Raw genomic sequence first — 23,488 nt, 5'->3', positions numbered from 1 at the left:
CTGCAAGCCGCGATCACCGTTTCGGTTTATCAGATCACACAGAGTACACGTTGGGATTCATTGGAGATTGTTCATAGGTAGGAGAGTTGGGCTATTCATCTTTATTCTTGTAGCACTGGAACGTTTCATCTCTGTAAAAGCATCAGTTATCCACTTTCCAAATGACCACAAACTCCTGGAATATGATTATAAACGTACAGACATGCCAAGCTAAAGAGTCTAATAGAAAGAATGATTGTACATAAGTGTAGAAAAATATTCTCTATATTTTTTTTTTTTTTTTTTTTAAAAAATGTCCCTCCCACCAAAGATAGCTGCAAAATAATTACATCCCTTTGTGTACAACTTCCCTTTAGCTTGAGAATTACATGATAATCTTAGCATACATCATTTTCCCTAATATTACCCAGAAACAGATTAACAAGAAACTGTACAGGTATGGGATCCGTTATCCAGAAACCCATTATGCAGAAAGCTCCTAATTACGGAAAGGCCGTCTCGCATAGACTCATTACAGTCAAATTATCCAGATTTTTAAAATGATTTCCTTTTTCTCTGTAATAATAAAACATTATCTTGTACTTGATCCCAACTAAGATATAATTAATCCTTGTTGGAAGCAAAACCAGCCTATTGGGTTTATTTAATGTTTACATGATTTTCTAGTAGATTTAAGGTATGAAGTTCCAAAATTAAAGAAAGACCTGTTATCCGGAAAACCCCAGGTCCCGAGCATTCTGGATAACAGGTCCCATACCTGTATACCCTTCTGAAATGATCAAGTCATGCAATTTTCTATCTAACTGGTGCCGGCACTTCCGTTCTGCGAACACTCGTATGCCATTGGTCGACAGGAGTAGCATAAGTCATAACCGATTAAGTGCTGGTAAAGGTTAATACATTGTGAGTGGACATAGTATTCTGCTTGTATACAGGAGAGAATATAAAGGGGTTAGAAGGCGGCACACCGAAATTTGACCCGAGGTGCTGATCAACCAATTCTCCAATATAAGTACAGACAAAAAAAAAATGAAGAAGCGGATTGCACACTCTATATGAAAAAGGTTTAACAGAAAAAACAAAAGGCTGGCAAAATAAAACATTTTCCCTACGCGTTTCGAGCGTTCATCAGGGGCACAAAGATAGAAAAATAAGTGAAAAAGCTGCCTTTTCCCCTTTTCTATCTTTTTGCCTTAACAGTTGAAACGCGTAAGGCAAATGTTTTCATTTTGTAACCTTTTGTTTTTTCTGTTAATAAATCTTTTTCGTATACAGTGTGCGACCCCGTTCTTCATTTTTTGGTGTATACAGGAGAGAAGCAGCACAATTAAAGGTGAAATGGCTTATTCTGGTTAATGGAGGGAAGTTGTATAATGCACAGAGAAGCCCAATACTGTTACAGGAGCAAGTGTACATGAGATGTTGACCTTACCCTCCTATAACAGCAGCAGCTTTCTACATCAAGTTTATGATACGAGTTGCTTGTGTTTTACAAAACTTATAAAGTAACATTTTAGTTCTGTTCCAGATAATTCGCAATAGCAGTGCCGCATTACTGGTCGTCAGAGGGTTATGTGACTGATGCATGAAGCACCTCCAAAAAGGCAGTTTTCCTACTTGCATCCATATGCTTAACCCTTTGATCAGAGTGTTGTCTTAAACCGGTTTCCAATCTCACATTTTTTTCCAAGGCTTCAGTAGTAGTGATGTGCGGGTCGAGAATTTCTCAACCTGCACCCGCCCCCTCCTGAACCGCATCTGACCCGGTCCTGCCTCTTTTTATAGACCCACCCCGCAGTGACATCACAAAAGGGGCAGCCGGAAGTCTATAAATTCCGGCGCCAGAAGCCGGCAGTTCTAGGTTGCAGGTGGAGAGAGCAGGAGAAGAGCTCGACCTGCCCAAAGATTTTGTGCAGGATTCAGCCCGAACCTGACCAACCTGCGGGTTTCAGGTCGGCCCGCATATCACTTTTCCGTAGCAGATTCATTTTCAGCTGCAGAAACCTGGAATTCATGACGCTTAAAGGCGGGAAGCTCAGTGACAAATTCATTTAATTTACCCCCTGTTTGTAAGAGTGGGGAAAAAAAAAAACCCTCCTCCACCGTTGTTTTATGAACATAAAAGCAAAACACTAATGACACATGGATCATTTTTTCCACCAATTCTTCAGTACTTCTGCCAAAAGAGACACACCAGTAAGCCTGTGCCCTTCCTTGTGACTTTCATGCACCCCAAATTCATATTAGAACATTTCAGCAGATAACTGCCTGTACTAGCAGTGTCATGAGATTTCCATTAAAGAGGAAGGCTCGTGAAAATGAAAATGTAATATTAGCTTTAATTATAAATTCTGTACTGTTTCTGAAATAATCAAGATTATCATAACTATTCCTCTCTCAGCGTCTGTTTCTCTTCATTCAGGAGTTGGGTGTCAGATGAATGATACAATATAGAGTCCAGCAGAGGGTCGGGTACCCGCAAAAACCTGCTGTACCCTGCAAGTTGAGGGTAGAAGTTCCAGGTATAAACGCGGGTCGCCGGTTCTACGGGTTTGCGGGTCGCTGGTCTTCTCAATAGGGCTTTTTACTTCTTTTTTTCTGACCACACCTACTTCCGATAATGTCACTTCCGGTTACAATGACAGCACTTCCTGATTCTTGATGGTCAGTGGGTCGCGGATAAGAAACTTGAGGGTCGGGTAGCGGGTCCAAGTGGGTAAGAATGTGGGTTGCGGGTCCGGGTTGCAGATTGCAGATATGGGCTCCAAAAAATGGACCCGTGCAGGTCTCTAATCCAATATATCATATAGGGGGGTCCTTTTGCCTAGAAGATGTATTAGAGCTCATTCTTCCACCTTCCAAACACTTTTTTCAATTCAGTTGTTTTCAGATTGTTCCCCAGAAATAAAGACTTTTTTCAATTACTTTCCATTATTTATTTTTACTGTTTTTCCAAAATCTAAGTTTAAAGTTGAATGTTCGTGTCTCTGGTGTTTGAGTCTGGCAGCTCAGTAATTCAGGTGCAGATTCTGAACTGTTTTTTGCAACATTTAGTTGATCCATTTCTCAGCAGCATCTCTGGAGTATTAGCAACTATTGTATCAATTCTAACAGCTGCCTGTAATGAAACCCAGAGATTCTGCTCAGCAGGGACAAAGATAAGAACTGTATCAACTAAATGTATCAATTTAGAACAGTTTACAGGGTCAGCGACCCCCCCTCCCAGAGCTGCTTCAGAAGGTGAAAAATGACACTTTAAACTTCAATATTAGAAAAATTGTCAGACATAGAAAAAAGAAAGTCATTGGAAAAAGTAGTTATTTCTGGTGATCTATCTGAAAACAACTATTTGTTTGAAGGTGAATCGCCCCTTTAAAATCACCATAAATCCCGTCTCTCTATATGCAGAATTTGTTTTGCTGGAATCAGTTATTTGAGTGAGCTCTAATACATCTGCTAGGAAAGGGAGCCCCCCCCCCTGTAAGATATAGTGTATCTAAGTGTCAATGAATATCTGACACCCAACTGCTGCATGAAGACAGACTGAAGAGAAACAGATGCTGAGAGAGGGATAGTGAATATAAACTTGATTATTTCAGAAACAATGCAGAATATTTAATTGATTGTATTTAGAAAGTTTCTTACTTCAGTATGATGAAGCTTATATTAATTTTCGCGATAGTTCCCCTTTAGAGTCAAAAGGTAGCAGAACAAAGGAGTGGAGTGTTTATTAGCCAGATGAATCACACCAGCAGAGATTCTGCCCTGTGTGCCGTTAGCCACAGAACTAAAAAGATCCAGAAAAGGGCTGCTAGTCTTATAAACAGTTCATCTCGTAGTTATTGGGAAAGCTTGCGAAGTTTTGACAAAGTCCCTTTTTCTGAGAACAAGTAATTATCATAGTACAAGTGCTGACAATCTTCTTCTCCAGCCATCAGGCACTGACAAACAGGTTCTGTTTTTAAAGGTTGTCCGTTAATGCACAAAGCAGAATAGGTCAGACTGCGGGAAGTGATCCAGTGGAGTGTCATGCAAGGACAGCATTAAAGCTTGCACCGTGAAGGGAACTAAAGTGCTCTGAAACCCTTGTAATGCACGGCTGATTTAAAAGTGGATTACTGAACTATATATATATATATATATATATATATATATATATATATATATATATATATATATATATATATATATATAGTGTGTGCATCATTTTAAATCCAAAAACTTAAAAATAAAAGCAAATTGTCAAATTAGAAGGTCACCCAACGAGCTATAATCCCACCCAAAAAAAAATATAGATTAAAGTCAGATATACACCTATTACTGCTTGCTGGAGGCATAATGCTTGAATTTATTGCAGTTTGAAAGCTATTCCGGCGGTCGTCCCACAGTTACATGCGGGGGGGTCCGTTCTTGTTGCTGATCTTGGTTGTGATACATTCATGAGAAATTCCACAGTTGTAGTTTTTTTTTCTTTTGTCCACATCATTCCAGGACTAGATCATCCTATATACTAAACGAAGGTTGTTTCTATGCCCGGCGTGTCGGGGAGGCAGATGCGCGCGCATCTTCAGCTGAAAGGTTAGCAAAGATGCGCGCGCAGAAAGACACGCCGGACATAGGTTGCTGCCAGCTGCCAGAAGATTCAGGCAGACACCGTCCCCCTCACTCATGCCCGGCGTGTCGGGGAGGCCCCTCACTCATGCCCGGCGCGCGCATCTTCAGCTGAAAGGCTAGGAAAGATGCGCGCGCAGAAAGACACGCCGGACATAGGTTGCTGGCATAAGATCATCCCCCTCACTCTTACCGCTGTCTCCTTCTGCCTCCCGCCGCCTCTTCTTTGCTGGGCGGCCATGTTGCTACTCCTCTGTGAGTGCCCGGCGTGTCAGCTGAAAGACACGCCGGACATAGGTTAGGAAGGAGGCATATGCGCTGTGCTGGCGGCAGATTCAGGCTCCCCAGACACCGTCCCCCTCACTCTTACCGCTGTCTCCTTCTGCCTCCCGCCACCTCTTCTTTGCTGGGAGAGTGGGCGGCACCGCACTGCCCAATCAGCACGCACCATCGGCCATGTTGCTACTCCTCTGTGAGTTTGTGTAATGGCGGCGCTCCTCTGCCTCTGTCACACCACCAGTGCCGGCAGCTACTCCACTGCCTCCGTCACACCAGTTAATAAGCTGTCTGCCTCTGTCACCAGTGCTGGCAGCTACTCCACTGCCTCTGTCACCAGTGCCGACTGCCAGCAGCTACTCCACTGCCTCTGTCACCAGCCGACTGCCAGCAGCTACTCCACTGCCGCTGTCACCAGTGCCACCAGCTACTCCTCTGCCTCTGTCACACCAGTTAATAAACTGTCTGCCTCTGTCACCAGTGCCGGCAGCTACTCCACTACCTCTGTCACACCAGTTAATAAACTGTCTGCCTCTGTCACCAGTGCCGGCAGCTACTCCACTGCCTCTGTCACCAGTGCAGACTGCCAGCAGCTACTCCACTGCCTCTGTCACCAGTGCCGGCAGCTACTCCACTGCCTCTGTCACACCAGTTAATAAACTGTCTGCCTCTGTCACCAGTGCCGGCAGCTACTCCACTGCCTCTGTCACCAGTGCAGACTGCCAGCAGCTACTCCACTGCCTCTGTCACCAGTGCCACCAGCTACTCCACTGCCTCTGTCACACCAGCTAATAAACTGTCTGCCTCTGTCACCAGTGCCGGCAACTACTCCACTGCCTCTGTCACCAGTGCCGACTGCCAGCAGCTACTCCACTGCCGCTGTCACCAGTGCCACCAGCTACTCCACTGCCTCTGTCACACCAGTTAATAAACTGTCTGCCTCTGTCACCAGTGCCAGCAGCTACTCCACTGCCTCTGTCACACCAGTTAATAAACTGTCTGCCTCTGTCACCAGTGCCGGCAGCTACTCCACTGCCTCTGTCACCAGTGCCGACTGCCAGCAGCTACTCCACTGCCTCTGTCACCAGTGCCGGCAGCTACTCCACTGCCTCTGTCACACCAGTTAATAAACTGTCTGCCTCTGTCACCAGTGCCGGCAGCTACTCCACTGCCTCTGTCACCAGTGCCGACTGCCAGCAGCTACTCCACTGCCTCTGTCACCAGTGCCGGCAGCTACTCCACTGCCTCTGTCACACCAGTTAATAAACTGTCTGCCTCTGTCACCAGTGCCGGCAGCTACTCCACTGCCTCTGTCACACCAGTTAATAAACTGTCTGCCTCTGTCACCAGTGCCAGCAGCTACTCCACTGCCTCTGTCACACCAGTTAATAAACTGTCTGCCTCTGTCACCAGTGCAAGCAACTACTCCACTGCCTCTGTCACCAGTGCCGACTGCCAGCAGCTACTCCACTGCCTCTGTCACCAGTGCCGGCAGCTACTCCACTGCCTCTGTCACACCAGTTAATAAACTGTCATTAGACCAGATACCATTATTAGCAAAACGGGCTATATTATCTCCAAAAAATATTGATGTTGACATGATAAACAACCAAGTGATTGCATTACTTCCTGGACAAAGCTGTGTCTTTCTGAGTACAGACTGTATTGATTCTGAAGACGAAAGTGAGAAACTTAATTTCCCATTACAATATTTAAACACTATCAACCCTGCTGGATTACCACAACACAATCTAATACTCAAAGTAGGAACAATAGTCATGCTGTTAAGAAACCTTAACACTAAGCAAGGTTTATGTAACGGTACACGGTTGGTTGTGAAGACCATGAGACAAAATGTTATCAAGGCAGAAGTGCTTACAGGATCCCATAGCGGTGATACCATTTTGATTCCCAGAATTGACCTTACCAGTTCTGACCAGGAATTACCTTTTAAACTTAAACGACGACAATTCCCCATTAAGGCTGCATTTGCCATGACAATCAACAAATCACAAGGACAAACATTGGATAAAGTCGGCATTTACCTATCTGAGCCTGTGTTTGGTCATGGTCAACTTTATGTTGCATTTTCAAGAGTGCAGCGTTCATCTGATGTTAAAGTCAAGATTTTAAGTACACCTCACCAGGGAGAACTCATTCAAGGACAGGAGAACATTTTCACCAAAAATGTTGTTTATAAAGAAATTTTTCAGTAACACTTTACTACCAATAAACTCAAAATTTAAGAATTCTAATAGCAGATAGGTAACAACAAGCAATCGGCACAGATTCACTCTACATCCCCACAAATTAGCGTCGCCAGTTGCTGCCTGGGGATGGAGAGTGAATCAGCACCCATCGCATTTTGCTGCCTCACTGTTGTTACCATTCTTTCATTAACGATTCTTTAGAGAATCGGGGGTTTACTGGTATTCTCTATTAAGACAAGGCAAAAGATGATCGAAAAGGCAGATGTAGAAATTTCACTTGAATATGTTGTGTGAAAGTGCAGAAGGCGGAGTGGCATGTTGTATACATCATTTTAAGGAGCAAAGAGCTGAGAGTATGCAAGTGCTCAAATAAAAAGTGAACCTAGAACCCGTTATGTTGGAGGACTATGAATACTTCTGTTCAGCGTTGAGATTTGTCTTCCTTTTGTTTCATTTTCAGTGTCTTCTTCAGTTGCAGAGGTGAAAAGCCTAAATCAAAGTCCCCGGCATTGTAAGATGTGTTTTTTTTTTCCATCACTGAACTACTGAGAACAGACAAAAGCAGCAGCATTGATTACGAGAGCCGGCAGGGACCGGGAGCATGTGCTGCCCGAGTGGCTTTTTGATATGTGCTATCACTGATGGCTTTTTGTTGTGCTGCGAATCTTCAGCTACAGGTCGCTCCTACTAGATGACTTGACTTTCACAGGGCCGTGGAGGTAATCTTCTTTATTCCTCTCCTCTGAGCCAGAGTAGAACGACCAACAGGTTCCAGTACGGGCGACAGTGGATTAAGGTTCAAAGCAGAATAAGTTGCTGCCATGGCTCCCTGCATTAAACAACAAGAATGGAGACAAAACACAAAGGTGTGAGGACAGGTGAAGAAATATAATCATGTTAAAGTGTACTGCTGTATTTTTAGAAAGATACACAAAATGTGCATGTGTGTATATATATATATATATACATATGTATATATGTATGTGTGTGTATATATATATATATATATACATATGTATATATGTATGTGTGTGTATATATATATAAATATACATATGTATATATGTATGTGTGTGTATATATATATATATATACATATGTATATATGTATGTGTGTGTATATATATATATATATGCATATGTATATATGTATGTGTGTGTATATATATATATACATATGTATATATGTATGTGTGTGTATATATATATATATATATATATGTATATATGTATGTGTGTGTATATATACATATATACATATATACATATATACATATATACATATATACATATATACATATATACATATATACATACATACATACATACACACATACACACATACACACATACACATATATACACACACACACACACACACACACACACACACACACACACATATATATATATATATATAATCTACAGACCAGCTAATTCCTTATTGGGCCACACTGTAATTTATAACCTTTTAAACGGCGCGTTTCTATGTCAGAACACAACGTTTATAACTTAATGAGAGAGCAGTTGTCACTGCCGCACTCTCCCTGCAACTTTTCTTCTGCCTGCCCACCTCACATCTGACTTCCCCACTTCCTCCCTCACTTGACATCCATTGCTGGTAAGTTGTTTTTGTTGCACTAACTGGAAAAACCACAACAATTTCAATATTTATGGATTTCTACATTTGTGTTGACCATTTATTTAGAAAAAAAAACCTGAAAACATTTAGCAAAACCTGTTAAATAGGAGGCTGAAAACTCGTTTCACTTTTCATTGATATCAGTGAGACAGATTTTTATACTTTATAAATACGCAATTCTGCTTCCACCAAACATGGCGAAATCTGTTAAAATGGAATTAAATTCTGATCAGTATTATTTTGTGATTTAATTTGGTTCATATTGCCATACGGATACTGAACTGGCTAAAGTGCAACAGTATAACTTAAAAGAACAGTAACACCAAAAAAATTATGTATTAAAGTAAGGAAAATATATAATGTATGGATTGCGCTGCACTCATACAACTGGCGTGTTCGCTGCAATTTATATAAACAAACTGCTGTATAGCCAGGGGGCAGCCATTCAAAGCTGAAAAAGGCACAGGATACTCAATAGATAACAGATACACCTTGAAGTATACAATGAGATTCCTCAGAACTTATCTGTGATCCACTGCATATCATGTGCTTGAACAGTTGCCCCCATAACTGCACAGCAGTTTGTTTATATAAACTATAATAGTTTTTCTGAAGCAAACACACCAGTTTTACCAGTTCAAGGCAACATTACATGATAGTCATTCTTTTAAAACGCGCATTTTTTGGCGTTATTGTTTCTTTAATGAATTCATTCTATGTACTTGTGCAGCTGCCGTTGGATTAAAAATGGAACTAAAGGAAGCAACCGGAAACAAATGCAAGCATTTCGGTGCATGAAACATAATATTAATTAGCCTGTGAATCAGAAGGCTTGTCTAGCATAAGGAAAAAAACACGACATTACCTTTACTAGGTGTGGAGCATCTTGTCTGTTCAGCTGGAACTGAGGCAGCTGGTCACAGTGTACTATCCAGGGGTGCTTCAGTACTTGGGCTGCAGTTAATCTTTGTTGTGGATCCACGTGAAGCATCTTTGAAACCAGGTCCTGTGGATAGGATATAAAAAATATATTCAGCCGTCTTTCTAGGAATCTACAAAAATTAACAACAAAAGCACCTCTATCCTTCATCATGGAATCTCCAGGGTATTAGGACCACTTCACACACATTGGGGGGGGGGCACAGTGTTTAAAACTCTATTTTCTGCCTGCAGCTGATTGCCATTCATTTGAAAAGCAAATAGGTTGCTCCATTTCTAGACTGTTGTCATTAATAAAATGGGAAGCAGCCACAGAGGTAGAGAAGGGAGTTTTCATCACAACAATTATTATTATTAACAATTATTATTAACATGTATTTATATAGCGCCAACATATTGCGTAGCACTGTAAAGTAAATGTGATTATACAACTACAGGCATACAGTCTAAAGGGAAGGGAGTAATACACAAGGTGTGGGAGTGGGTAAGATCGAAGTAAGTGGGTGAGAAATGTGGTGTTGTATGTGGTGATTGATTCTGAAAGGTAACGGAAGCCAGTGCAGGGATTGACAGAATGGCGAGGCAGAGGAGGAGCGGTTGCTGAGGTGTATGAGCCTCGCAGCAGTGTTCATTATGGACTGGAGAGGTGACAGTCTCTGGAGGGGGAGGCCAATTAAAAGAGAGTTGCAGTAGTCTAGACGCGATATGATGAGAGAGTGAATAAGAATTTTGGCAGCGTCTTGGGTGATAAATGATCGTATTTTGGATATGTTCCTTAGGTGGAAGTGACATGATTTAATAAGTGACTGGATATGAGGAGTGAATGACAGGGCAGAATCTAGGATAACCCCAAGGCACCGGACCTGGGGAGAGGGGGGACCCATAGATTCTACCGGGAGGACCCATAGATTTAGAAGGAGAAAAAGCAGTCACACTGTAAGATCATTAACAACAGAATTCCAATAGTATAATTCCTAGGTTAGACTTCAGCAGGGTTTTTATTAACTGTAAGCTTAAAGGGCATGTAAAGGCAAAAAAATAAAATCCCATTTTTACTTTCATTAATGAAAAATAAACCTATCTCCAATATACTTTAATAAAAAATGTGTACCGTTTTTATAAGAAACCTGACTGTATGCAGTGAAATTCTCCCTCCATTTACTGCTGTGGATAGGAATTGTCAGATGGTCCCTAACTGCTGAGCAGGGAAACAATCATACTTATGAACAGCAGGGGGAGCCCCCGCCTTACTTCCCAGCCATGCAGAACTCAAGCAGCTTTGTTTATGACGATCCCTAAGCAGCCCAGACCACACTGAGCATGTGCACAGTCTTAGTCTTGCAAAGATGTTTAACAAAGTTACAAGATGGTGACCCCCTGTAGCCAACTTTGAAAGCATAAATTATTTATTTGTTTGATTAGGTTTGTGGTGCAGTAAGTTCATGTTTATATTTAGTATACAAAATACAGCATTTCTAGCCTTATTCTATTTTAGACTTTACATGCCCTTTAAAGGGATTTGGTCATGATTTTTATGGTGTAGTTTTTATTTCTAACTTACACTGTTTACACTGCAAATAATTCACTCTACAATATAAAATTTCATTCCTGAAAGTGTATTTTTTTAGTTGTAATATTGGTGTGTAGGCGCCATCTCAGGTCATTTTGCCTGATCATGTGCTTTCAGAAAGAGCCAGCTCTTTAGGATGGAACTGCTTTCTGGCAGCCTGTTGTTTCTCCTACTCAATGTTACTGAATGTGTCGCAGTGGGACCTGGATTTTACTATAGAGTGCTGTTTCTTAGATCTACCAGGCAGCTATTATCTTGTGTTAGGGAGCGGTTATCTGGTTACCCTCCCATTGTTCTGTTGTTAGGCTGCTGGGGGGGGGAGGGAGGGGGTGATATCACTCTAACTTGCAGTACAGCAGTAAAGAGTGACTGAAGTTTATCAGAGCACAGGTCACATGACTGGGAGCAGCTGGGAAACTGACAATATGTCTAGACCCATGTCAGATTTCAAAATTAAATATAAACAAAAAAAATCTGTTTTTTCCACCACAGTATCCCTTTACAAAATCAATGCTGAATGTTTAAGGGGTATCTGCAGAACAGTATAGACAATTTAGTGGTCCGGTGAGGCTGGCTGTGGGTTAAATTAAGATCAGCATTGCTAAATGCCAACTAAAATTATGTTATAAAATCGGAGTGCCCCTACATTAACATAACACCAAGTTGTGGCTGTCCAGCTATAGTTCGCATTCATTTAAATAAAACAATCCCTATTTAGCTGTATCCCATGAGGATGCAGAAAAAAATCTGTCCCCATTTACTATTAGGGGCAGATTTATTAAGGGTCGAATAGTAAATTACAATTTGAACATTTGTTTTGTTGGTTTTAAAATTCACACATTAGAATTTTAATCCCCCAATTTGAATGTAAATTTGAATATGAGATTTATCACACCCCGACCATGGAAACAGTTCTAATTTGAATATTAGCCACCTAAAACCTGCCAAGTCAAGTAAATGGCAGAGGCCCGTTAAACCATTTCAATATGTTCATTGCCTTTCTAACATTCAAGTTTTTTTCAGGGGGGAAACTCGATTTGAATTTGATTTTCGGGTCAGGACTTTTCAAGGAAATATAATACTTAAGAATTTTTTTCTAAAAAAACCTCCCGTTCGAGTTGTGAGTATATTCAAATTTATTAGAGTAAACAAAAAATTCACATAAATTCGACCTCTGATAAATCTGCCCATTAATGTTGCTCGGGTGAATGGCACTGCAATGAAACCACTTTTATAACATGGAAGAGATTATCCTAAAGGCACTAGATATCACTGCGTACCTCATTATTCTTAGTGGCAATGGCAGTTTCTTAAAGGGGAAGGAAACCTAGTCAGCGCAAACCCCCCACCCCCCCTCCCGTTTGTTGTATCGGTCGGCTCGTCGATCGGGCTGGATGGAAAATTTTGATTGGGTGCCTTTGAAGTAGAGTTCTGCATGGAACCAATTTCTAAGACCCGGACATAAATCCGCAGTCCGCAACCCGAACTGCGACCCACATATTTAGCCACTTTGAACCGATACCCGACCCGGGCCCGCAACTGCCTTATCCGCAATCTGCCGACCACCATCAAACCGGAACTGATGTTGCTGCAAACTGGAAGTGAGATCATCAAACATGGCCAATAGTCGAGAGGGAGAGGGACAGAAGTGCGCCCTGTGATGTAAGAGAGCTGTGCCGGAAGTCAGATGGGAGGGGGAGATGAGTGGAGAAAAAGCAGCAGGAAGAGACCTGCAACCCAACCTGCATCTGAAAAGTTTACCCTTGTTCCACAGGGTACCCGCTTTTTTTGTAGGTAATCTGCATGTACCCGACCCGCTGTAGGACTCTACTTTGAAGGCACCCAAACATTGGCCATTGTTAGTGCTGAATCATTAGATACAGGTAGAATTCTATTGTTTCTACCTGTATATCTGACGATTCAGCTCTACACGTGTGTATTGAAACAAACAATGTTTCTTGGAAAGATCTTTTCCAAGAAAGATCGTAATTGTTACGTCTATGGCCACCTTTAGTCTGGGACATTGTTGTGTATGTTGCAACAGACTGCAGCAGCTAAGGAATGTTGAGTAAACTGATCTGTACACAAACTGACCTTGGCAATATCTGAAACAGAATTCCAATAACCACCACTTAGAGCGAACTTTCCGCTTCCTATTCTTGCTAGGATTTCTTCTGGTGTGTCATCTGGTCCATTTGCAAAAGGAGTGTATCTGAAATATGAAGAAAATATACAACATGACAATAGCGGTAATCACAAAAAAGTGCTTTTACCAGGCCCTAGAGCAAGTAACTGAACTGGGAAGTTATTGCACTTGTTTTATAACCCATTTACATATATTCCCCTGATTTAAAAGGTTTTAGCGTCTTGTTCACTTACCCCGTCAGCATTGTATAAAGCAGCACACCCAGACTCCATATATCACATGCCGCATCGTAGCCTTGACGCTTTAAAACCTATAAAGGACAAAAATAGAGACAAATATAAAATCAAGCCTAGCTCAGCATTATTCTTGGTATTTATTTGCAATTCAATGGGGGGAATTCGCAAAGTGTAGAGAGCCCATTTTTGGAATAAAAGTGGTGGTAAATTGGTGTAAAATACTTTCTCCATATTCACAAACAGAAATCCGCCTAAATTCTGACTCAATAGACACTTTTCATATTTTAGTGAAAGAAAGACAATTTACAGGCACTTTTATGAATTTGCCTTTCAAATGACATAAAAATGGCGCAAAAACGTCATTTTAAACGACATTTTCAAAATGGAGTGAAGTTAAGTATAACTCTTCCCCATGTGTCAGATCAATTCTAAAGGTGGCCATACACAGGGAGATCCTCTCTTTTGGTGATGTTGCCAAAACAGCGGATCTCTCCTTGATATGCCCACATTGAAGTGGGCGATATCGGGCTGATCCGTTCGTGGGCCATAGGGCCCAATGATCGGATCAGAAAGAAAGCCAAATGGACGGTCTGATCGAGGGACCGCATCAACGAATAGATGCGGCCACGATTTTTAACCCTGCCTGATCGACATTACTGATATGTAAAAAGTTTTTTAACTCACACTTGTGTTAATATACTAGTTTTAGCTCAATAAATGAGGCAATATTAGCAATCTGAGTGAACATATTATCTAAAGGAAAAGTAAAGCCTCCCAAGTAATTTTTTCGTTTAAGCAGCAGACACTTGGCCTAAGATAAAACAAAATTCTGTCACAAATCCCTATATTATGAAAAATAGCATTTTTTGTATTTAGATCCTAATATCTTGTTACAGAATTGGAATCACACAAACATGTAGGCAGATTTAAAAAGCCCATGTTATCCTGAAAACAACGATGTATCATTTTTCTAGGTAAAATAAACCCTCTCTCCCCTCTATAGACAAATTCAGAAACAAATGTTGTTAAAATGTTGTGCAAAAGACAAAATCTGAAAACGGTCTGTTTAAAAGACAAGTTCAGATTTGTGAATTTGGTGGGGAATCAGACACTTTCATTTCCACTTTTATTGTCTCAATATCACCACTTTCGTGGATTTCCCCCATTGTGTTCAGCAAACAACCAGATTTCATGGATAAGGTGTGAATTATGTAGACATTTCATGCAGGTGTGATTAAACATCAGCGCCAATGAAGGCTCTAAGCACCTGTTCATTACTTGCCCCAAAAGGGGGAGCTCTCTGTGAACATATTTGAAGCAATGAAAGATTTTATAAAGCAATCCATGGAATACAACTTGGCCTGTTTAGTGACAGATTTTGTGATAAGATGCTTTTCATTTCTCTTTTCATGCCTGAAAGCATTCTATGTAACCATGCAGACAAGATGCTAGACATGGACATTGAGGCTCTCATGTAGTTACATAGTTAGATCAGGTTGAAAACACACACACACACACACACACGCAGACTTTACTGAGAAAATGGATCATCTCTATCCCTTTTTTTCTCTATGACTTGATGGGCATATGCGCAGAACGCAGTGCAGTGGAAATTACAACAATTCAATCGACTCAGATTAGAGAACTTCTTCCTAGTTACAATAACTGTGAGGACAAGATGACTTACCTCAGGAGCCACAAAATTTGCAGTATAGCATGGAGTCATAAGCAAACCATTTTCTGCCCTGAGTTGCTTTGCAAAGCCAAAGTCACAAATTCTAATAGACTCAGGGTTCCCAGACTCATCCACACAAAGAATATTGCTTGGCTTGAGATCCCGGTGGACGACCTAAAATGTATGAACATGAAAAGAATTGTGAAGAATATGTAATACATTAAACAATGTACAGTGCCCTAAATCTTACATAAAGCCTATCATAGTTCAGTATAGTCATACATAGATCCTGCATTTAAAGCATAGAGAGTCCAGTGAAGAAACAGCCCAATGCTGCTCCCCGAACTGCCTTCACCTACCTTCCCGCTGGCTATAATGAAAAATCGCCAGCGAGATGGCACTCGCGGCCCTTTGTTTTCCGAAGTCGTCTAAAGTTGCCTCACGAGGAAACTTCGGGCGTCTTTGGAAAACGAAGTGCAGCAAGTGCCATCCTGCTGGCGATTTTTCATTATAGCCGGCGGGAAGGCAGTTCAGGGAGATTGTCCCATGAAGAAGAGGCGATTTGTCGATGGGGCGACTAATCTCCCCAAATCTGCCTGTGTGTCCTTACCCTTATTAAATGTGCCTCTAGAAGTCTGCAATCTGAGCATCATGCAGGATAAATTGTAAAGTAAATTGGGGCTGTCCACTATAAACAGCTTTTTCTAACCCAGATATTGTGTAACTGCAGATAAGATTAGTGTCGTTACTATTGGTAAAGGCTAATGCCAAACGGCTGAAAATCGACCTGCTGGAATACACAGGCTGAGAATCGGCCCCCCTACACTGGCATTAGCATCCTCTCCTGTCTGCTACCGTGTGCAGGCACATGCAGCCGATTTCGATATGTTTGCCAAAATGAGCTGCATATCGGTACAGGAGGCTAATACCAGTGTAGGGTTCCAATTAATCTATATACTAACTGTTTGATACTTATTTAATATGTATTTATAATTTAATATGCATATCAGAACAACTCTTAAGCTGCTATCTTTGTAAAGTGTACTTAATCCTAATGGCTTGATGTTTAAGTGGAAACACATAAAATATATTTGAATGCATATTTCATGATAAGCTGAAGGAGAAAACGTACCCACTGGGAGTGGAGGTATTCTACGGTTTTGGTTATCGTGTGTAGCACTGCACTTGCCTCTCGCTCAGAGAAGAACTTTTGCCGCAGTATTTTATCTAAAAGTTCCCCTCCCTTCATTAGTTCCGTTACTAAATACACATATTTTCCATCATCATACACCTGCAACATAAAAATAAGTCGATCAGTACATTACGCTAATAGTCAATTTAAACCCCTATTTAAAAAGAGCACAACAGACAAAACAGTGTTGTCTAATGAAATCAAAAGTGTTTTATTTAATGAAATACATGCATTATGATTTTTAAAGGGATCCTGTCATCGGAAAACATGTTTTTTTCAAAACGCATCAGTTAATAGCACTACTCAAGCAGAATTCTGCACTGAAATCCATTTCTCAAAAGAGCAAACAGATTTTTATATTCAATTTTGAAATCTGACATGGGGCTAGACATTTTGTCAATTTCCCAGCTACCCCTGGTCATGTGACTTGTGCCTGCACTTTAGGAGAGAAATGCTTTCTGGCAGGCTGCTGTTTTTCTTTCTCAATGTAACTGAATGTGTCTCAGTGGGACATGGGTTTTTACTATTGAGTGTTGTTCTTAGATCTACCAGGCAGTTGTTATCTTGTGTTAGGGAGCTGCTATCGGGTTACTTTCCCATTGTTCTTTTGTTTGGCTGCTGGGCGGAAAAGGGAGGAGAATGATATCACTCCAACTTGCAGTACAGCAGTAAAGAGTGATTGAAGTTTATCAGAGCACAAGTCACATGACTTGGGGCAGCTGGGAAATTGACAATATGTCTAGCCCCATGTCAGATTTCAAAATTGAATATAAAAAATCTGTTTGCTCTTTTTTGAGAAACGGATTTCAGTGCAAAATTCTGATGGAGCAGCACTATTAACTGATTTATTTTGAAAAATTTTTTTTTTTCTTATGACAGTATCCCTTTAAATGTATTTTACTAGCTTTAAGGCATGATGCTCCAAATGACATTTTCCATATGCAGGTTCAACTGCGCAACTGGGATGGTAGAGTTCCGTACATAAATTATTATGCTTTTTTAAGGATATAGTTCTCCTTTAAATTCACTAACTCTAGAAGTGGAAGAATTTAGCCTGGTTACAGTTATGCTCAACATCTTGCAAGTACACATACGTACAGGTATAGGACCTGTTATCCAGAATGCTCAGGACCTGGGGTTTTCCGCATAAGGTATCTTTACGTAATTTGGATCTTCATATCTACATTCTACTAGAAAATTATTTGAACTTTAAATAAACCCAATAGGCTGGTTTTGCTTCCATTAAGGATTAATTATATCTTAGTTGGGATCAAGTACAAGATAATGTTTTATTATTACAGAGAAAAAGGAAATCATTTTAAAAAATTGGAATTATTTGGATAAAATGGAGTCTATGGGAGACAGCCTTTCCGTAATTTGGAGCTTTCTGAATAATGGGTTTCTGGATAACGGATCCCATACCTGTATATATTTTTCATTTTGATTGAACTGGAGCTCAAACCCAAAAAGAAAGAAATAAAGTTGAGCCAAGAAGAAAAGCCAAATCATACTTACATCTTTTAATGTAATGATATTAGGATGCTGCCCATATCGCAACAGTATTTCTATTTCCTCAGTGGGGTCTCTCTTGCTCTTGTCAATAATCTAAATAATGAAAAGAAATGTTTACGAAGACAATTAAAACAGTTTCCAAAACCTCTCTAATAGTTTTATAAAAATAACAATATAGTTGAACTTCTCGGATTCAGACATAATATGAGTTATAGCAGGGACAGTTATAATTCAATGATTTGGTTTATGTCTGTGCAATAAAGTGAAATTACAGTTCAAAATAGTAAACAAGGGTTTGATTAAAAAGACAAAACAAGAGTCCAGAATCACGTGTAACTCAGAAGTGGATGGTCTAACTAGACCTGTAATGATCATGCAACGCACAGATAAACTGCCATGCATTAAAGGGGTTATTCACCTTTGAGTTAACTTTTAGTATGACGCAGAGTAATGTTCTGAGACAATTTGCAGTTGGTTTTTGTTTTTATCATTTGTGGTTTTTGAGTTATTTAGCTTTTTGTTCAGCCGCTCCCCAGTTTGCAATTTCAGTAACCTAGTTGGTAGGGTAATTTGAATAAGAGACTGGAATATGAATATGAGATTGTCCGAATAGAAAGATGAGTAATAAAAAGTAGCAGTAACAATAAATTTGTAGCCTTACAGAGCATTCATTTTTAGATGTCAGTGACCCCCTTTAGAAAACTGGAAAGCATCAGAAGGAAAAGGCAAACATTTAACAAACTGTAAAAAATAAATAATGGAGACCAATTTAAAAAATTGCTTAGAACTGGCCAATTTATAACATACTAAAAGTTAAATTAAAGGTGAACCACTTTTTTTTAACTGCATGGAGGTTTAGGCAGAATAAAAGGGAAAATAAAATGAATAGGGTCATATACACCAGTGTGTTTTTTCTTTGGTACAATACACAACTACAAAAAAAAGCCTCTCAAAGGAAATGGCAACTTGACCTACCTCACTTGGTGGTTGTCCCCTCAACCTAGAACACCGTCATTTTGGTGGAGGCTTCCAGCACATTGTTAATCACTTTCCGAGGCAAAAAATCTCAGAAAGATAAGCTCATTGAAGCTCTATTTTTATTGTTTTTGTATATTTGATACCCTAAAAACAGATTTACAGTTTAACAAAAACTCAAAATGCTGCCACCGGTCCCCCAGACTGGAGATGATTAAACTTGAGGTGACACTATGCTACACAGACATGCTTCTTTGGAAGACATCATACCTAATTACCAAAAACCTTTCTATAAGACTGAATATGCTGTAAAGTGGTGTTAGCAAGGGTAGTATTGTAGCAACTATTGTGATATAATACCTACCTTTACTGCATACTCCATGTTGGAAACCTTGTGAATACACCTTTTTCAAATAGAATAGGAACCCACGCCAATATCTTTCCTTTAGCTCATAGCCATCTGTGAACTGGATGCTGTTCCTAGAAGCTAAGAAATAAGTTTACATTAGTTCACATTCATGTTAGGCAGCATTCATCGAAAGTTAAAGATTTTAAACCTTAATGCAAATTAAGACTAAAGATGAATGGAAAGAACAAAAGAGAATTGCGGCAAGGTACTTTCTTGTCTGTGGGAGAGACATAATATATAAAATACAGGTATGGGACCGGTTATCCATAATGCTCGGGACCTAGGGGTTTTCTAGATAACGGATCATTAATGCCTTAGATGAATGGTTCTTGGATCTTCATGCCTTAAGTATCATGGAAACGTTAAATAAACCCAATAGGCTGGTTTTGCCTTAGTACTTTGATCCAAACTAAGATATTATTAATCCTGTTTTATTATTACAGAGAAAAAGGGAATCATCTTTGAAAATTTGGATTATTTGATTAAAATGGAGTCTCTAGGAGAAGGCTTTTCAGTAATTTGGATAATAATAATAATAATAATGGGTGTGTGTGTGTGTGTGTATTTAAATATTTATTTGAAAGCAAAAGTTGCCAAATTACATATTAGTTTATTTTGTGACATTTCACTTGATTCACTGGAATTTAAAAAACCAAGAAAATAGTATGAAGAATGGCTGAAGAAGAACGATTCAGTCTACTCTGAGCTTTTTTTTATTGGCACCTTTATCTCATTCTGCACGTAGAAATGCAAAAACAAAGCATGCTTGTGTTGGTTCTGGTGAACTGTGTTTCACTATAGTTAGTAATAATAAATGTACATACATATCACATATAAGGTAGGTGCTGGTCCTATATACCTATAAAAAACTGAATGTGTAACTGCATTACTGAAAGCTACAAATGTATGTACACTCATATGATAAAAAGTACTTACTGGAACAATAGCATGTACCCCAACTGCTTGCATAGCTTGGCTTTCGTCCTCAGATGAAATGGCAACAAAGCTAAACCCACGGAAGAGCTGGTGTGCATTGGCACTTGCTGGGATACCAGGAGAATCTATTTGGCAAAAATCATAGTAATTATACACAAGGCACCCGACTGGGCTCAGATAAAGAAGTGATTTGGTATGTTAAAAGTAGGGATGCACCGAATTCAGGATTCGGTTTGGGATTCGGCCAGGATTCAGCCTTCTGCAGCAGGATTCAGCAAATCCTTCTGCATCGCTGAACCAAATCCTAATTTGCATCTTTCGCAAAGGATTCAGGGGTTCAGCCGAATCCAAATAGTGGATTCAGTGCATCCCTAGTTAAAAGACAGCTAAATAAACCCAGGGGAAGAAGAACAACAAACTAAAGAGGATTGTAGGATTACACAGTGTAGCAATCAGAGAGCAGCAATAGTTTTTATACTTTTCCATGAGAGACCAGTAATTAGAATTTAACAAGCATTGTGTAAAAAGGACCAGTAACATCATTTTTTTTATTAAACAAATAAAAATTAAAGCCTGCATATAATACCCCTGACCTAATAGATATTCCATATTCACCCTCCTTTTACCCTGAAAAGTCCCCAGTAAAAACTGTGTAAAAAGTGTGGATTTGTGAATGAAAAAGAACTGCAAATTCTTTGTATGTGAGAAGTTGGAATTTTATTTGTGAATTTTAATACAGGCAAATATGTGTAAAATGCAGTAAAATCAGTGTGTGATATTTTCAGTCACGCTCTTTCCTGCCACTGGATTACAGTAAAACCTGCCTCGGGCAGAAGACTATGCAGATTGTAAAACCAAGTAATGCCAACATTAAAAAAAATCCCTTCAATAATAAATCTTTACTGCAGAAATGTAACTTTTAAATACTTAATTCAATATACCATGATAAATAACTGCTTCTGGTTGTTCAGTGTCTTCTGAAATAGGTTGATATGACAACATGCCCTCAGCTAGAGTCCTGCAGCGGGTCGGGTAACCGCTTGTTACCAGCAAAAACCTGCGGTACCCTGCGGGTTGCAGGTAGAAGCGGGTATAGACATGGGTCGGTGGTTCTCCGGGTTTCCAGGTCTTCACAAAAATATTTTTTTTCTGATCACGCCTACTTCTAATGATGTCACTTCCGGTTTACAATGACAGAACTTCCTGTTTCTTGATGGTCAGCGGGTCGCGGATCAGGTTGCTGATAAGGTACTTGCGGGTCGAGCTGGTAAGTATGCGGGGTCGGGTTTAACAAATTGGTTCCACACAGGACTCTAACCTCAGCTACATCCTGCGTGCCTGCTCAAAATCCCTTATCCAACTTCTTCTATGACCGGAAGTTACTTGCTGCACCAGTTTCAGCCTGTTTTATAATTGTTCTTCTTCTATGTTCATGCTCCTCGCATACAAGTTGGGAAGAGGGGCTTTGTAGGCAGACGTATCTCATTGCCTTTGTGATTTATTACTGTAAGCACTGTGAGTAGTGAAGACAAGTGCAAGATGATAGGGGTCTTCTGTGATTTATGGCTGACCAGGGTGCTTTTTGCAAAATTTACAGAAACAAACCAGACTGAGGAATAACAGGTCGGCTGAAAATCATTGTTAGCACCACAGCAAGTGACTTTCGGTCCAGTGACAGGTGGTGTGCGCACGTAGGATGTAGCTGACGGCACAACCGTAAACAGACATTTATCAAGGTATTTTTGACTAAGCAAATAATTAACATTGTGCAGTTATGGAGGTATTACTGAAGGGGGCTTCAATGGCTTTTAAAAATAATTAGTGTTGCTTGTCCTTTAAAATGTAAAATTTTCTGCTCTTCAGACAAAGTTGACACGGGCTGCCAAGTATGCCTTAAAGGCATAGTTCACATTTAAGTTTACTTTAATATGTTATAGAATTGCCAATTCTTAGTAACTTTTCAATTAGTCATTAATGTTTTATGGTTTATTTATTTGCCTTCTTTTTCTGCTTCTTTCTAGCTTTCACATGGGGGCCCACAGATCCCGTTAGCCAAAAAACCTATTTCTCTGTGATAGAGTATTGCGCGGGTCCATTTTTTGGAACCCGTACCCGAAATCCGCAACGCGCATTCTTAAACGCAAGTGCCTTATCCGCAACCCGGACCCGCTGACCATCAAGAATCAGGAAGTGCTGTCATTGTAATTCCCAGACTGAAGGAAAAAATTATTCAAATAATTTATATAGTGTAATTAAAGTTAATTTTGCTTGACTAATGTGATAAAATAGGATTTTGAATATTTTTTTTGGGTGACGGGTCCCCTTTAACAACGCTTCCAACCAAAAGGAAGACAGTGCATGTGAATAGCACAGAAGGTCTTCATAGAGCCTATTCACAAAAGCTCCCTAAAAAAATTCAAATTGAGGAAACTACAGAGCACTCTACACTTTTCTTTGTGATCCAATGCCGCATCATTCTGTAACAGCTATTCATTGCATTACCAAGACAATACTAAGAACAAAGAAAATAGTGGTCTATTGCCAAGCGATGTGGTTTTGTTGAGAATCAAACTGCAACAAAATCCTACATTAACACTTCCCTATGTAGTCATTCAAATTTAATTCATCTTTCCCAAACATGTTTTTGTTTTGAAACAAATAAAAAAACTAAAGGACTACATCCTAAAAATGAATATGGCTAGAAATGCCATATGTTTTATACTGAACCAGCTTAAAGGTTCAGCATCTCTATATAGCAATGATCCAGGCCTTTGAAGTTGTCACAGGAGCTTCTCATCTTGGATTATCTGTGACACGCACATGCTCAGTGGGCTCTGAACAGCTGATGAGAAGCTAAGCTTACAGCAAATCATTAAGTAGTAAATGGAATATGCCTGGTCGTAATATGGTGGCTACTGGGCTGATTATTACATTTTGATGTTAATTGTGCTTGTTTTGGAGCTGCCAGGTACCAATAATCTGATTAACTAATCAGCCTTATATTGTGACATTTCTATTCTATGTGTGCTGTATATTTTGAGTCAGTCCCTAAACTTAGTAAGTGACAGCAGCAGAGCATGTGCAGTGAATCAACAGAAAAGAAGACGGGGGGAGCTACTGGGGCATCTTTGGAGACACAGATCTTTACTGCTGAAGGGC

General features: G+C 40.0%; 1 protein-coding gene and 1 long non-coding RNA gene across 3 annotated transcripts; one reads left to right on the top strand and one right to left on the bottom strand.

Annotated features, from left to right (window-relative positions):
* Positions 1-7,297: 7,297 nt before the first annotated feature.
* On the bottom strand, positions 7,298-19,425 carry LOC121400621 (ribosomal protein S6 kinase alpha-3-like). 2 transcript variants are annotated; one of them, XM_041584047.1, is made up of 8 exons: positions 19,349-19,425; positions 18,013-18,102; positions 16,438-16,596; positions 15,318-15,479; positions 13,628-13,704; positions 13,343-13,460; positions 9,605-9,745; positions 7,298-7,926 (listed from the first exon to the last, which is right to left on the bottom strand). In XM_041584047.1, the coding sequence occupies exons 1-8, from the start codon at positions 19,364-19,366 to the stop codon at positions 7,801-7,803; spliced, it is 891 nt and encodes a 296-aa protein (XP_041439981.1). In that variant the 5' UTR covers positions 19,367-19,425; the 3' UTR covers positions 7,298-7,800. The 2 variants fall into 2 exon arrangements, with proteins under 2 accessions (XP_041439981.1, XP_041439982.1); XM_041584048.1 differs by lacking the exon at positions 15,318-15,479.
* A 2,113-nt stretch (positions 19,426-21,538) lies between these two features.
* Positions 21,539-22,973, top strand: LOC121400622. Its single transcript, XR_005965859.1, has 3 exons — positions 21,539-21,596; positions 21,927-22,065; positions 22,351-22,973. It is a non-coding gene; the product is annotated as an uncharacterized LOC121400622 (long non-coding RNA).
* Positions 22,974-23,488: the final 515 nt, after the last annotated feature.

This window comes from Xenopus laevis, chromosome 2S (assembly GCF_017654675.1).
Source record: "Xenopus laevis strain J_2021 chromosome 2S, Xenopus_laevis_v10.1, whole genome shotgun sequence".
In the NCBI taxonomy this organism is placed as follows: Eukaryota; Metazoa; Chordata; class Amphibia; order Anura; family Pipidae; genus Xenopus; species Xenopus laevis.
The sequence above is the reverse complement of the archived record's forward strand: the minus strand, read 5'-3'. Positions and strand labels throughout refer to the sequence as shown.